Genomic DNA, 15818 nt, shown 5'->3' with positions numbered 1-15818 from the left:
CTGAGCATATCAGTGACAGTGACTCTGGAGTTAGTTGATTACTGCTTTGTTGGAGTTAATTAGTGGTACGTAGATGACAGTTGGTTGATAATTGCTGTATGACCGAGGTATTTCTTGGCAGTTCGTTGGTAGTATATGGCTGATAGTTGTTGTGTGACAGAGGTATTTCTTGACAGTATGTTGGTAGTACTTGGTTGATAATTTCTGTGTGACAGAGGTATTTCTTGACAGTTCGTTGGTAGTACTTGGTTGATAACTGCTGTATGACAGAGGTATTTCTTGACAGTTCGTTGGTAGTACTTGGTTGATAATTTCTGTGTGACAGAGGTATTTCTTGACAGTGCGTTGATAGTACTTCGTTGATAACTATTTCTTGGCAGATACTTGACATAAACTTGTTGGTTGTTGGTTGATGAAGGTAATTCATGACAGCGACAGTTGGTTGCTTATAGCTATGTCACAGTGACATGGACTTGGTTAGTCAAGTTACACTGATTTGTTGAAAAATAAAAGATGTTCCCATTAATAACTTGAGAGGTGGTTTTATTACAACTCTGCGTCAAAAGGTGATACACGTGATATTCATGTTGGTGTAGTTACAGGCATGTTGCATACGAAGGCTGTGTTAATTAAATGAACGTTGGTTGGTTAATACACCATGGGTCAACTATTGTCCATTACAGGAGACCTGCTTGGCCCAAGCCTTGATGGGATGGAAAACCTCCTGTCCCTGCCAACTGGATGTGGGGAACAGAACATGCTGAAGTTTGCTCCCAATATCTACATCGCCAACTACCTTGAAGCGACCAACCAAATGACAAGGGCGTTGGAGGATAAGATCAAGTCCTATCTGGAAGTTGGTGAGTGGCATGCTGATTGACTGGTGTCAGAAGTTGGTGAGTGGCATGCTGATTGACTAGAGTCAGAAGTTGGTGAGTGGCATGATGATTTACAAGTGTCGGAAGTTGGTGAGTTGCATGATAATTTTGCTTGATCCAGGAAATGTTCCCAAATACATCATTGTACACGACAAACCCTATTCAAACTGCCAAGGGAAATAAATCTTTACCATTTGGATTCTTCGTGTCATCTCACATCGTGTACATTAACATACACTAAAGGCACTAAACTGCGCAATACACCTGTCCTTCAGTCATGTCACAGCAGAAAACTTTAAGAACTGGCCTTTTCTCTCCTCAGGCTACCAACGTCAACTGTCCTACCAGAGAAGTGACGGGTCATTCAGTACTTTCGGGGAGCGAGATGAGGCCGGAAGTGTGTGGTAAGTGAGAGAGATATGGTGCACGTGAATCAGTAAGGGTTGCGTGAGTGAGAGATGGTGTGATGGAAGGAAACTAGTTGAAGCCAAACCTTCTGCGATCTATTCCCCTAAACCTGTCGCCGTCTGTCTTCAATGTTATGTTGTGTGATCAGGAGGTCCAGTCGTCCAAGGCGCTGCAATTCGCTGTGGAGAATTGCGTCCCTTGGGTAAGGCAGAAACCTATGATCGCAGGTTCGAAGTCTTAGAAGGGTCTTAGAAGTTTGACAAACAGAGAAACAAACTCATGATAAATCTTGATGATCCAAGGAAAATGGAACAGGCAAACATCTGCACAGCGTCTCAAACGAGTTTACGGCCCGTCTGATCAGTGCTTTAACACACACTGATGATACCCAATGAAGTGTATCACCACACGCTAGTTATTTCATTGACTTGAATGTAATAAACAATATTGGGACAAAAGGCCAACTGACTTCAAGGCTATTATTAAACGGCCAGTTATGTACATAATTTAGAAAACAAAAAGGACACAGGCACATTTCTAAAAGCAAATCGCCATATCCGTTTAACACATTTTTTACATTACAAAAACTGTTTAAGCCATCATATCTAAACATACAAGTGGCCCATGTCATTAGATCACCCATTAATTTAAGACAATAATTTCAAGACGTGTATTTGATACCACTGTTTTTAAACAGGCTCACCTCTTTCGTGGTGAAGTCGCTTTTCCAGGCTCGCCAATACATCTACGTCGACAATTCCACCATTGACAAAGCCCTCAGCTTTCTCGCAGACATGCAGACGAGTGATGGCGCTTTCGTGGAACCGGGCAGAGTTATTGACAAACAGCTACAGGTAAGATAATCTCATGTTACAGAGGCAGAACCAGGATTTTGAAAAAGGGGAGCGAGGCACATAATAACTAATACTTAGCCGCATAGCATAATGTCACTAGTCATTCATATTTTGTTTCATAATCTCGTCTTAATTAGGACCGTTTACGGCTCACGGAGCTATAAAAATAACTGACAGATACAGATAGCATGACTATCTTGAGGTAAAGTGGTATACAAACATTAGTTTTCTAAACTCGGTTACAGGGTACCAAGGGCTCCGGACCAGGTCTCACTGCCTACGTGCTGATTGCCCTTGTTGAGACTTCAGGACACAATGGTTCACGGGTAAGAGACGTTTCTTCGAGCGTTGCATGTCCAATGTATATGAAATGGAACTCTTTTTAACGAACAGATCCATTTAATAAAACTATCATGTATTAACATAATATACCCAGAAATGAATGTGTGTCTGTTAAATTGCCATTTGGATCAGAGCCAAGAGGTTGCAAGCTCAGTGGCAATTCTGATGGTTTTCCTCTTCCCGAAATAAAATACAATTAAATGATAGCCAACGCGTTGCTGATGTAGCATCCCATCTGCAGGACCAAATATGTTGATGACATTGCTCATAAAACCAATCACTGGTTAGTCTGGTGCAGAATTGATTGTTTTCGGGCTGCCATCTTGTTGCTGGAATATTGCTGAACGGGACGTTCATTACTAAACAAGAAATAGCTGAACCCCATCGACTGATCAATAAGTAACCATCTGACATGACAGATATGAGTATTTGGTTGTTACAGGTCAACAGCTCACGTCTCCAGGACATACAGCAGAAAGCTATGACGTACCTTGAGAGGCAAGACTTTCAGCATTTGGCCCAATACCCCCTGGCTATCACCACATATGCCCTGTCTAAGGCCGGGAGCAGATACTCTGGGAGAGCCTTCCTTCAGCTCAAGAAAGTGGCTAAGAACAAGGGTGAGCTTTCGCCTTTACCAGGCTCTTAGAAGTCTTCACGTCTTCATGTTTAACTATTTATTTTCTCTTGCCAGCAATAGTACAATCTGCTTATTAGAAGAGTACAATTATTTTTACATGACAATAATCACATTCATGGTCGAAACATTTGTAACTATATGTCAAGTATTTGGTCTGACCTTACTTAACCTTTATTACTTGTCTGGCTTTTCAATTTGTGAAAAGCTTAACGTGCATGGACGTTGAGAATTGAACCGGGAAACCGATATTCTCGTTGGTCTTGACGCCTTTTCACCTAATATTGTTTTTATTTACGAGGATAAGTTTGTGTACTCACGAAACGCTTATCACATCTTGTATTACATCGAACTATGTATAAAATTCTTGAAACAAAAGTCCTGAGCCAAAGTTGACAGCTCATAAATAAACCATGGGTGATCCAATGTAGTTCCCAAACTCCTACCAAGCAATGTTTGTATTGTGCAGATGGTAAGAAGTATTGGGATGTGAATACTGATGCCAACGAGAAAAAGGCCGAAGTGAAAACGGAACCAATCGACATACTGACGACGGCCTACGGCCTAATGACCTTCGTCTCCCACAATAAGTTCAGCCCTGGAATGGGCATCATGCGCTGGCTGTCGGCACAGAGGAACCCAAGGGGTGGATTTATATCCTCTCAGGTGACTTTAGACAATTGAACTTTAGAACTCAGAAATGGCAAGTAAATATTTCTATTTCTTCTTGAAGGATCTTTTCTATTTGAAGCCTCAGGTCCCTGTACGAAACTGAAAAAGCTGTGTGCAGTTTCAGTCATATCCTCTCAGGTAACTTTAGACATTTGAACTTTGGAACTCAGAAATGGAAAGTAAATATTTCAATTTCTTCTTGAAGGATCTTTTCTATTTGAAGCCCCAGGTCCAAGTACGAAACTGAAAAAGCTATGTGCAGTTTCAGTCAGATTGGATTGCAAAAGTTAATTCTTGTCACCACTGGTTACACTTTTTCCATATTGCCTCCTAGAATTGCCTGGCCAGTAGTGTTTGCCATTTTTCAACCTGTACTGAAACACTGTGAGAACACATGTAACATTTGACAAAATGGCCACGAAGGTCAATTTAAGATGTTCCGTGTTGTTAAGCATTAGATAATGAAACACAATAGTGTCATTTTGTCACACAGTCATCATTTATTGTCAATTGTGTACTGCTAAAATTGTGTTTGTCTTCTCAGGGATTGCCACAGTAATTGTTTTAATTGTATCATGGTGACCTGTAAATAATCTACCCCGGATCCGTCAAACCAGTGACTGACAGCTCAAGCAGAAATACACGCCATCGAGGCTTGATGACATGCAATCAGCCAAGTCTGACCATCCAATCCAGTTTAGACGACTCTGGGCATATGTTACTAGGGAATAAGTTTACCTCGAATGCCCACAGAAGAGTCTTGATAGTGCATTGTAAATTGTAATGCACCATTGTATATTGGTATGGATCTAAGATTGCATCACTGAAATGCTTCAGGATACGACTGTAGCCCTCGAGGCTCTGACCCTGTTCATGGTAGGCGCGCAGCCTGACAACTACAACGTCAGACTCCAACTCACAGCCGGGGATGAAGTCAGGACCATCACCGTCAACAACAAAAACGCCCTCGTCCTACAGAGCATCGACGTAAGTTACCCCTACACAGTTTCATCGATACCGATAACATAACGTTGAAGAGTCATGTCGAAATTTTTATGTGGGTAAATTGGGGTTAACGCCGCTTTTAACAGTATGCCAGTTGTATCATGGCGTTTACAAAAAGTCAACGTCTGAAATGTAGACTGATTCTGCCATTAGCCAAACTACTTTATCATTTCTGTATCACTGGTGTATACTGTAAATTAAGAAATTAATGCGTCACCAAGTTTATGCAAGTGTTGACCCCTCGCCGAAGATGCGTTATGAAATAAAGCGAGTAGCCCTATCTTAAACTATAAAAGAATAATTGATCAATTTATAGTAAGTACAGCTTTGTCTCTGTTGAACAGTGTGTCAATATGATGGGTTTTGTAATGTTTATGAGCCATTCACTTGCTTAATTTCAGCTGACATCCATTCCACCCGAGTTGAAGGTTTCCGCAGAAGGCACTGGCTTTGCTGTTGTTGAGGTACAATATCTTTGTGTGAACATGCCTAACAAATTATTAACATAAGGACATGCATATAAATAAACAGGTACATTTGACGTTAATTTGTCGTCATCATAGTTTCACATAATATTGTCTTTCGTTCTCAGTTGGGCCTGTTTTACAACGTAGAGTCTGTGGCTGACGACAGTGACGTCTTTGATGTCAGCACAGTGCTCCTCGACGACACCATCAACGGCTTTACTCTCATGACATGTGCCAAGTATGTGTTTCTATCATGTCTTTATAATATAGGGTGTACAGGTGGCCCAGTCGTATAAAGTGCACAGTCGTCACTGTGCAGTTTTGCACCCCTGTTCCGTGTCAAAAACCTATGATCGTGGGTTTGAATCTCATGTACGCCCTCATTTATGTCTGGGTTTATCAGCACTAAACCGAGATGGTGGGTTTCATCCAAAGTGGTAAACGTCTAAGACCTGCATCACTGTGAACCTTCCTCCCACATTAAGCTTACACAACGTGATATAAGTGGAATACTTTTCTCTCTCTGAAGAGCAAGATTAGTTTTAAAGGGCACCTCTTCTTATTCCACGTGTGTACACCCCAATCTGTCAGTTGAATAATCAGGATTACAGTAACTGTGACATATTTACTTTCAAAGACATCTCCAGGACGGTTCGAGTGGGATGTGTGTTGAGACCATCCAGATTCCATCCGGGTTTACAGCTGATCTCTCCAGTGCAGGCAACATAGCGGGACTTAAACGCCTAGAACAGACTGACGGTCAAGTCGTCGCCTACTTTGACTCGGTAAATTTTTACTGTGCTACAGACTTGTGGACATATGTGTATACATTTCCGACATTAAATGTCATAATCAATGAATATTCGAAAATATTTGTGAAAAAGTTGGAATTTGAATAGTTGTCTTCTGCAACAAAAAGTCTTGGCCAATGGTATTCAGAGAATGTCTATGCTGGGTTGACAATGCCGCAAGATCTCCTGTTGTGGGTGAGTTTAACATCCCCATGGCGTCATTGAATCATGGACCTTCGCCAAACATACGTTGTATTCTGTGTAGGTTGGGAAGACCTCTACATGCATGAAGCTGTCTTGCTCCAGGGTGAACATGGTGGCCAAGAACAAACCTGTGTACATTTCCATGGTGGACTATTACAAGCCAGGTAAGTTCCGTGGTAATATTACTGTACCCATTTGAACACTTGTAAGCTACGTAGCATGATAACAACATGACATAACTGACACCATCCTTGCGTAAATGTCAGATTTGATTGAGTGAGTGAGTTGGGTTTAACGCCGCTTTTAACAGTATTCCAGTTATATCACGGCGTGTCAGCTTAATGTTGGAGGAAAGCCCGAAGTGATGCAGGTCTCAGACGTTTACCACTTCGGTGAAACCCACGAGCACGGGTATGGTGCTGACAAACCTAGAAACCTAGAAACATAATCGGGGTTCTGGATTTGTCTTGCATGAAATGATATAATCATGTTATTATGACAACATGTATTGGCTCGCAGATGACCTTGATCCATTAAAGTGATACACGATACTTAATTAAGCACTAAACAACTTTTTCACAGCATAGAAGACTATTGATGGTTTTCGTAATCAGATTTCACTTAAACCAAACAACTATGACACTGGTTGCAACTTAATTCCCTCACCCTTCCTTACCTCAGCCTTAATCTATGCTACAGCTACATCTACCTTATGTTTTAGTCTACGATTATATACATGAGTCAGCAATGATATTTAGTCTGTCTAGGTCTGTTCCTCTCGTGGGTATGAATCAGTTGTTGTTCTGTGACTGGTCTATCGGATCCTGATCTGGGTTTCAGTCTGCCCTTGTCCTATGTCTCGCCTTCGTCCGACCCCGACCAAGGTTCGAGTCCGTCCTATTCCGAGTCTCCCCGAAAAAGTCTAAAGTGTCATAGATTTTTTGTATTCTGTCCTCGTGGTCCCCTGTCATGTACTGTTTTACATATGACACCACCGTGGCCCCAAATCCTGTTTTACAGGTAACCATTAATGTGGTCGTTGAACATGTATGCGATTTTACAGATGATAACATTGTGATCTCCTATAATGTGTTATGTTTTACAGATGATAGCACTGTGGTCTCCTACCATCCTCGTAGACTTCAGAAGTCAAGTGTCTGCGAGATATGTCCCCAGTGTTCCGACTGTAATTAACAGGTAAGTTATGTTGAATCCAGCAAGGACAATGGTACTTCACACTTCTAACCAGACCCACTAGAGATTAGGGGACCCAATGGAATCAGATCAGGTCATGCCTTCCTTGAGATGCGGTTGCCGTTGAGACAAAATGGATGCCATCTGCGGGTTCTGTTTGGGTCTCCACGTGAAGGAAATATCCGGAAACCGATCCCATTAGACTTTCTCCTGAAAGACATGATTCACCTGGAAAGTACACTTCCCCATGTGGAACCTGCGACAGAATGGTGCCTAAACAATCCCCGCCTTCTGTTTTACCAACGATCGATGTTGGTACATGTTTGCGCCAACACCCAACAGACTGCCACGGCTACATACCGTACGTCATACTATCCTTATCACTGGGACTGATGTCCACACTGTGGATTGACGGTTTACAATGTCTTTCACATACGCGAGACCTGGCTTCAACGCCTTTCACTCGCAGTTCAAAGTGAAGGGCCAGTCTAATTTTGGGTTATAACAATCATTCCACTGAACCATGATTTATAAGATAGAGAATATATGGATGTCAACTTCTTTATTATGAGGAACACAACGTTTCGGGGGATATGCTTACTCCTTCATCGGGTGATCCTTCATCATTCACCTGATGAAGGAGTAAGCATATACTCCGAAACGTTGTTTTCCTCATAATAAAGAAGTTGACATCCATATTTTTTCTCCTTATGTGTATCATTTCTAAATGCCTTTCAAAGACCTTATATGATTAATGCTTTGGACAAGTTTCAAAGACACTTAAATTCTAGAATCTAGATTCATTGGGGTCATTAAATATTCTTGGACTTCCAAAATATTCAGCGAACAAATATCACAAACATTTGTGTCATCATGAAATTAATCGTTTCTTTTTAATCCTTCTTCACGAGATATTATAGACATAATTCCATGAATTATTTACATTCGTACACTTTGCCTTAACGGGGTAACTTTCTTCTTTCATCATTTTAATCAATGACAATATGATATATATATCCAGCTTTATTAAGGGTATAATGGAAAGACCAGACATACAAGGAACTCATCATCTCGCCAGAAAAGCCCCAACTCATTGCATAACACAGACCGCATTCATCTACGCGTTTCTTTCATAATGCCATGAGAGACTAAACTGAATGGATGCATTCTGTTGCAGTCCTAGACAACGTGGACAAATGGAGTCCACACATCAACCTGACGTTTCAACAAGACACACAGCTAATAACTACTGTAGTGTCGAAAGTTGAAATATTACAGTGACAATGTATGATGACATTCCTGTGTATTTTTATATCGGAATATACCTCCCAATAACTATATCCCAACCTGCCTGAAATTGACGCAGAGGTCCAGCAGAACCCGTGGAAGGTTCTTTCTGGGAGATGATCGCCATGACTCTCATACAATATTCTATCGGACATCTACACTTTTCTTTAAGGCAAGGAGAGACTAAACTGAATGTATGTATTCTGTTGCAGTCCTAGACAACGTTGGCAAATGGCGCCCACAGATCAGCCTGACGTTTCAACAAGACACACAGCTTATAACTGCTCTAGTGTCGAAAGTTGAAATATTACAGTGACACTGGATGATGACATTCCTGTGCGTGTATTTTCATATCGGAATGCATCTCCCAAAAACTGTACCAAGACCTGCCTGAAGTTGACGCAGAGACCCGGTCGTGTAAGGTCTCATCAGGGAGATGATCACCATGACACTCTGGTGCGGGTTAAATATAAAACCAGTGCCTGACTCTCATACAATACATCAGACAAATATTTTATATTGAAATAGTTTATAGCCTTAATGCGTTATACCCGTACACAATTACATACGCCAATTGCTCGCTCAAGATTCAATTCCATATATGATTCCAAACACACTTTTGTGTCTCTCACTTTATTCTTATAACTCGACACCGATGTATAATAACTTTCCCTTCACACATACATGGCTTGGAAATTGAATAAAGGCTTAGTAGTGCTGTATTTCCTGGGAGAATCATGAAGCTGTTGTGTGTTGTCTTTCTTGTTACTATCTGTGTTGTCTTTAACGAGGATACTATTCCCATACACTGCCTCCATAAAAAATTAGGGGCGGTCGGGTAGCCAAGTGGTTAAAGCGTTCGCTCGTCACGCCGAAGACCCGGGTTCGATTCCCGACATGGGTACAATGTGTGAAGCCCATTTCTGGTGTCCCCCGCGTGATATTGCTGGAATATTGCTAAAGGCGGCGTAAAACCATACTCACTCACTCCCATAAAAAATAAGACTGACCTATTCAGTCAGTTGACTGTACCTTGCATATATTCAACATACAACTGTCCCATCTGTCTTCCCATCTGAAAATATATATCAAGCGACTCAATGCCTTTAACAAAAAAGTAGAATTATAATAAAGTCTGTACACGAAGGTCGTTTCAGTTTAAGCAGTTCGTAGTTGGAAAAATATATTCTTTTCTACACAGAGAAACGTCAATTCTTTGAAATTTTGTAGTTGTTCTTTGAATCTGTAGACATCTTTAATGTGTACCGCGCTAAAGGGAGTTAACCAATGGCTGACCAGGGAGCATCAGGTGTCACACACATTACATATTACAGCTTGGTTTCGACCGCCTCCGTGGTCTAGTGGTAGAGCGTCCGCCCGGAGAGCGGAAGGTCCGGGGTTCGATCCCCGGCCGCGTCATACCAAAAGACGTTAAAAGATGGTACTTGTTGTTACCCTGTCTGCCAGTATACTTTGTCTGAGTGGGGTATTCATGTTAAACTGCGGCATGGTATCTCAGTGAGCTAGCACTATAAATCGGCATCAGTCCGGACTAGTACAAGCAGCCACACAAACACACACACGTACATGCACGTCGCTATATAAGTGCAATAATCTTGGACGCGACGTAAAACCCCACTTCACCTCACCTCACCTCACATCTTGGTTTCCTGAGAGAGACATACCAATTCTTAAGCAACTTTCTATTGGATATCAATAGCATGCACGCATTTATACTTCTTTTAGTCAAGATTAATACACAGACACGTTATCTATTTGTGTGTAATTGTACCCAGCTACCAAATGTGTTCACGAGTTTACTAAAGTACTTCAGGTGCATCCTGCAACAAGGGCCAATGTTTTAAATTCAATATTTGGTAATCTTCAGAAATTCCCGCAAAACAATACTTGTACAAGGATCTTACTTCCATAAACGGGACACATGATAACTGGTAAAGATTAATTCCTCTTCAAAAGTACCAACAGTGAATCAAGTGCTTTCGCTGTGCAGAGTTGCGTCCCATGGGCACGCCAGAAACCTATAATTGGTTCGAATCCCGGTTCGCCCCGATTATGTTTCTAGGTTTGTCAGCACCATACCCGTGCTCGTGGGTTTCACCGAAGTGGTAAACCTCTGAGACCTGCATCACTTCGGGCTTTTTCCCACATTAAGCTGACACGCCGCGATATAACTGGAATACTGTTAAAAGGGGCGTTAAACCCAACTCACTCACACACTCACTCACTCACTAGCTAATCAAGTGCTTGATCTCCGTACTTACTTGGCTGGTAGTAGTCATAGACCGTGACGCAATTGGGCTGGTTGTTCGTCACCATGCCGGTTCTGGTTGATAGGACGTCGAAACAGTTGAACTCACTTCATCAAAGTAAACAGCACCATTCCTTCTCATCTTACCCCTCTTTTGAGGTCAGGGACGTTCCCAATTGACGTTATATCCGGATCAAGCCTGATGGGAACGATATTTCCATAACTGCCACTGCATCCTTTCTTCAACCATCTAATCAAGAAAATATTCGAAACACTTATTTCTTTAAAGCGTTTGTCATCAACTAATATCCATTCTGTCATAGTCATCATCGAAGATTTAACATCATATTCGTCATGTCAATGTAAGATTTCATTTGACTATTGTAAGGGTTTGTTACTGGCAAAACATATCACAACGACACCTACATAGGGACAAAATGAAATAATTTCTAAAGACAGTGTGAAAAAATATTTCATTTAGAGCAAAGCAATCCTTATTCCCATTCGTACTTTGGTTTTACTTTTCAGTTAACAAAGACCAGAGGAGTTTGAAATGGAGTATAACCATTTCTGCGTTGATCAATTCATTTTCACACATTTAAGTTGATGCGACTATTTCGATCTTGAAAAATGTTGAGTTGTCGCATTGTCGCACTTTTGGAAAAATATGTAATTCATTATTCATTATAAGCGCGACAATGCGTCAATAGGTCAAAATGCGCATTGTCTCGCACTGGTTAACTCCAACACTGTTTGCCTGTATTTATTAGGGCCACAACGAGACATCAGACGTTTTGGCAGCCGAGGGCACCCCGAAACATATACACAATTTAATATTCTTGGTGTAAAAATGGTGGACAAATTATTTTTTTCCTGCATTTTCGGGAAAAGTATATTTTTCCAAAACAGTTGTTTAGGATTTCAGGACATCAAATAAATCGTTTTGTTAAAGTCGTTGACACAAGCCCATGTCCCATTATACCATAAAGAAAAGTATTATGATTATGAAAATTTCTAATTTTGTCAATAAATCGCCAATAACATGTTCATCATAAACACAAACTTTTATGGACATACCCATTACGTTTCACGTGCAGCACATGTTCATCGATATGTGACTTTCCCTTGGCATAATAAGTGTGACTGTGTATTAAATGTCTATAACTAGATTGAGCATTTAAGTGTGACTTGCCCCAAACACACTCTGTGGTCTGTTTAAATAATAACCTGAACCCGACCATCGGCGTGGCGAACGCTTTAACCACCTTACCGCCACTGACAGGAAGAGCCAAACGATGTTTTTGGACCACAGTATTTTTCAGAATACCAGGAACGTCCAGTGGACGAGTCATGTGTTTTGTCCAGCATCCCCACACCTAGGATATCAGATGGTGGGTCGGCTTCTTTACTTCAAGTGAGCCACATCACAGGTGTCACAGCGTGTCAGACAGCGCGTGATAATCAACAGCAGGTTTTTGGTTTCGTTGACCGAAAATCTTTTACATAGTAGGACCGATCTATCTAGTAGGACCGATCTATGTAGTGGGACCGATCTATCTAGTATGACCGATGTATCTAGTAGGACTTATCTATCTAGTTGGACCGACCTATCTTGTAGGGCCGATCTAACTAGTAGGACCGATGTATCTAGTAGGACTGATCTATCTTGTTGGACCGACCTATCTACTATGATCAATCTATCTAGTAGGCCCAATCTAGCTAGTAGGACCAATCTATCTAGTAGGACCGACCTATTTAGTAGGACCAATCTGTCTAGTAGGACCGATCTAACTAGTAGGACTGATGTATCTAGTTGGACCGACCTATCTAGAAGGACCGATGTATCTAGTAGGACTGATCTATCTTGTTGGACCGACCAATCTACTATGATCAATCTATCTAGTAGGACCAATCTATCTAGTTTGACCGACCTATCTACTATGATCAATCTATCTTGTAGGACCAATCTAGCTAGTAGGACCGATGTATCTAGTAGGACTGATCTATCTAGTTGGACCGACCTATTTAATAGGACCAATCTATCTAGTAGGACCGATCTAACTAGTAGGACCGATCTATCTAGTGGGACCGACCTATCTAGAAGGACCTATCTATCTAGTATGACCGATCTAGCTAGTAGGACCAATCTAGCTGGTGGGACCGATCTAGCTAGTAGGACCAATCTAGCTGGTGGAACCGATCTATTTAGTAGGATCGATCTAGCTAGTGGAAATCGATCTATCTAATAGCGAAATTGTTATGTTGTAATGTTCAGTACTGAACTATCGAAAAGCCCAGTTCGCGCATTAGTGCTTCACGAGGCAAGAGCGTCCACTAGCCACTAGTCTTGTTTTCCACCCTTGCTACATAAAGTCCACTTTCCTGTGCTAAATATGATTGGATTATCGCACATATAGATAGTCCCGCCTGTCTTTGTTGACACGAATATGTCTTTTTGATCTTTTAAACCCCCCAACGATTGCCTATGTTTTTTGTAAGGGATGAAATCGCGAATGTTTTCGTTATATGGTCGACTAGGTCGTCACCTACATCATCATTATCATCAAAATAAAGTGAAAGTAGTAACTGTCTGTTGTTTCTGTGTGTACCAAATGTGACGATACCTTGTCAGAAACTATGGCTGTCTTGTGCAGACACGGTGTGACTCTACGACTATTGTCCACTTCTTTGGACAATGGTATATATAATATTTCGATAAACACAAAGTAACAGTTGTACACAAATTTAAAGACAGTCGGACCCCTGTCCCTCGACCCTAGCGGGACGATGTGTGTAACTTTGTAACATCCGGACATTCGGGATAGCAAGGCATGTACAGCTAGACAGATCAAGTGCAATTATTGATCCATAGACTTACGGCTGTATACACGAGAAATAAGGAGCACAACATGTGTACGCAATGAAAGGTATTTAGCAGGCATTGATCAATAACAACTGTGACAAATAACGTACACTGTACATGTCATGTCATACATCCAGGATTGACAAAACAACGTGTACTCTTGGCATCTAATCCATCAATGCCAACCATGTCAGGTACAAAGGAAATAAGTTGCGTAATATTTAACGACACAATAACCATTTCAGAAATTCACCGTTTGAATACGATCAGTTTATGATGTAATAACAATAAATACATTCCGCACGATCTGAATATTGATATTTGTTGAAGTCACGTAATCCCTCCCGCTGGCGGTCACTCTCCATCCGGCGGTTGAAGCAGGGAAGGTAGGTGCCCTTCAGTGTCCTCTCCGACTTTTTGAAGTTTAAAATCAAGCTAAAAATTGATTTATGAAGTGTTATGATTATGATATTCGTCCAACTGTACATGTGTATGCAATAATGCAGTACATAAGACTAGTGGCTTGTTTCATCGAGTTTTTAATAGTTCAATAGTTACAGATAACATACGTGTTATTGAAGCGTTTCGGTAATACTACAACATGCTAAAACATAACCTATTGTGTTGATTGGACCCGTGAAGATCCGGGGTACAATAGGTCTTCAGCAACCCATACTTGCCGTAGAAGGTGACTATGCTTGTCGTAAGAGGCGAGTAACGGGATCGGATGGTCAGCCTCGCTGACTTGGCTGATGCATGTCATCGTATCCCAATCGCATGGATCGATGTTTATGATGTCAATCACTGGATTGTCTGGTCCAGACTCGATTATTTACAGACCGCCGTCATACAGCTGGAATATTGCTGAGTGTGGCGTTAAACAACAAACCAAACAAAAACCATTGCGTTGATTGAACCAGCAATCTGTCAAATATAGGAGGCCTTAACTCAAAATATATTTGTAAAATGCCTGAAACAATGATTGATAAATTATCTAATTTTACTTGATAAATCTCTAAAATATTGGAAATTATTCTGTAAGCCACGTAGTTATTTTAATCTACGAAAGATCAGAGCGACAGACATCTTAGATAGTTCGATTATGCTGTGTCTGTTATTATAATAAAATTTGAGATTAAAATCTGTCTCTATGGAGGCGTGTATAGCATACACTTTTTAATAGTCTTGATGTAAACTGGTGTACACATTACATTTTTCCTGTAATTTCTGGGAACGTATATTTTTCCCACAGTGTTCGTTTAGGATTTCAAGATATCATTGTTTTGTTACAACCGTTGCGCAATCCCTGTGTTTTAAGCAGTATAAAACAGGGGACAGGTAATGATTGCTTCACTGTTCCCTGTACTGCTCATCAAACGCAGGACATGAAGTCGCTCTACAGCTGAGACGAGTAATAGTACTAAAAGTGGGTTTCCAGTCTGAGACTAGCCAGCTTCTCATTTTGACGATTGCTTGTACAAGTCTGTCCACTGTTTCAGCTCCAGCTCCACCGACACGATGTTGGTCACGGCGGTAGTTGCCCTCCTCCTCGTTGTCACAGTCCACGCAAAGAAGTGAGTACAAACCAACTGAATGGTCCACGGTTCAATTATAAGATGAATCAAGTGCAACCAAAATAAACAGTAATAACGTGATTTTGAGACGCTGTGAGTTTTTTATTGTTCATCGTATCTTATCAAATCCATGGCAGCAAACTGATACCTTTTTATACACTAAACACATATCATTATGTTTTGGGAGACCAGTTATCACTACCATTATAGGTTGGCTCAGTTTTTAATCTTGTCTTTCAATAAAATTATTCACAGTGGTACCTCCCTTCTTCGGGTCATTTACAATTCCAAATGCCATTTATATGAGCTCAGAAAGGCGCGATAATGAACCACACCTCACATGTAACTCTACGGATGGATGGATGGATGGATA

The 15818-nt window shown here is 41.1% G+C and overlaps 2 protein-coding genes across 3 annotated transcripts in view; both read left to right on the top strand.

Moving 5' to 3' along the window:
• LOC124144487 (CD109 antigen-like) overlaps positions 1 to 9477 on the top strand; it is a 31718-nt gene extending 22241 nt beyond the window's left edge. Inside the window, exons 24-36 of one of the 2 annotated variants that reach the window (XM_046513902.2) lie at positions 684 to 860; positions 1201 to 1282; positions 1984 to 2140; positions 2386 to 2466; positions 2925 to 3102; positions 3589 to 3785; positions 4629 to 4778; positions 5198 to 5260; positions 5389 to 5501; positions 5901 to 6048; positions 6320 to 6422; positions 7364 to 7455; positions 8952 to 9477. In XM_046513902.2, the coding sequence (XP_046369858.2) occupies positions 684 to 860; positions 1201 to 1282; positions 1984 to 2140; positions 2386 to 2466; positions 2925 to 3102; positions 3589 to 3785; positions 4629 to 4778; positions 5198 to 5260; positions 5389 to 5501; positions 5901 to 6048; positions 6320 to 6422; positions 7364 to 7452 (1538 nt within the window). In that variant the 3' untranslated portion in view covers positions 7453 to 7455; positions 8952 to 9477. Of the gene's footprint in view, positions 1 to 683; positions 861 to 1200; positions 1283 to 1983; positions 2141 to 2385; positions 2467 to 2924; positions 3103 to 3588; positions 3786 to 4628; positions 4779 to 5197; positions 5261 to 5388; positions 5502 to 5900; positions 6049 to 6319; positions 6423 to 7363; positions 7456 to 8629; positions 8784 to 8951 lie in introns of those variants that run through there. The other variant, XM_048387672.1, reaches the window with a different exon arrangement.
• A 1597-nt stretch (positions 9478 to 11074) lies between these two features.
• LOC124144486 (CD109 antigen-like) overlaps positions 11075 to 15818 on the top strand; it is a 54955-nt gene continuing 50211 nt past the window's right edge. Inside the window, exons 1-3 of the mRNA XM_048387698.1 lie at positions 11075 to 11167; positions 14202 to 14257; positions 15371 to 15445. Coding sequence (XP_048243655.1) covers positions 11075 to 11167; positions 14202 to 14257; positions 15371 to 15445 — 224 coding nt within the window. The remainder of the gene's footprint in view (positions 11168 to 14201; positions 14258 to 15370; positions 15446 to 15818) is intronic.

This window comes from Haliotis rufescens, unplaced genomic scaffold (genome assembly GCF_023055435.1).
Source record: "Haliotis rufescens isolate VD_foot unplaced genomic scaffold, xgHalRufe1.0.p SCAF_7, whole genome shotgun sequence".
NCBI lineage: Eukaryota > Metazoa > Mollusca > Gastropoda > Lepetellida > Haliotidae > Haliotis > Haliotis rufescens.
This window is presented reverse-complemented; position numbering and strand designations above follow the sequence as displayed.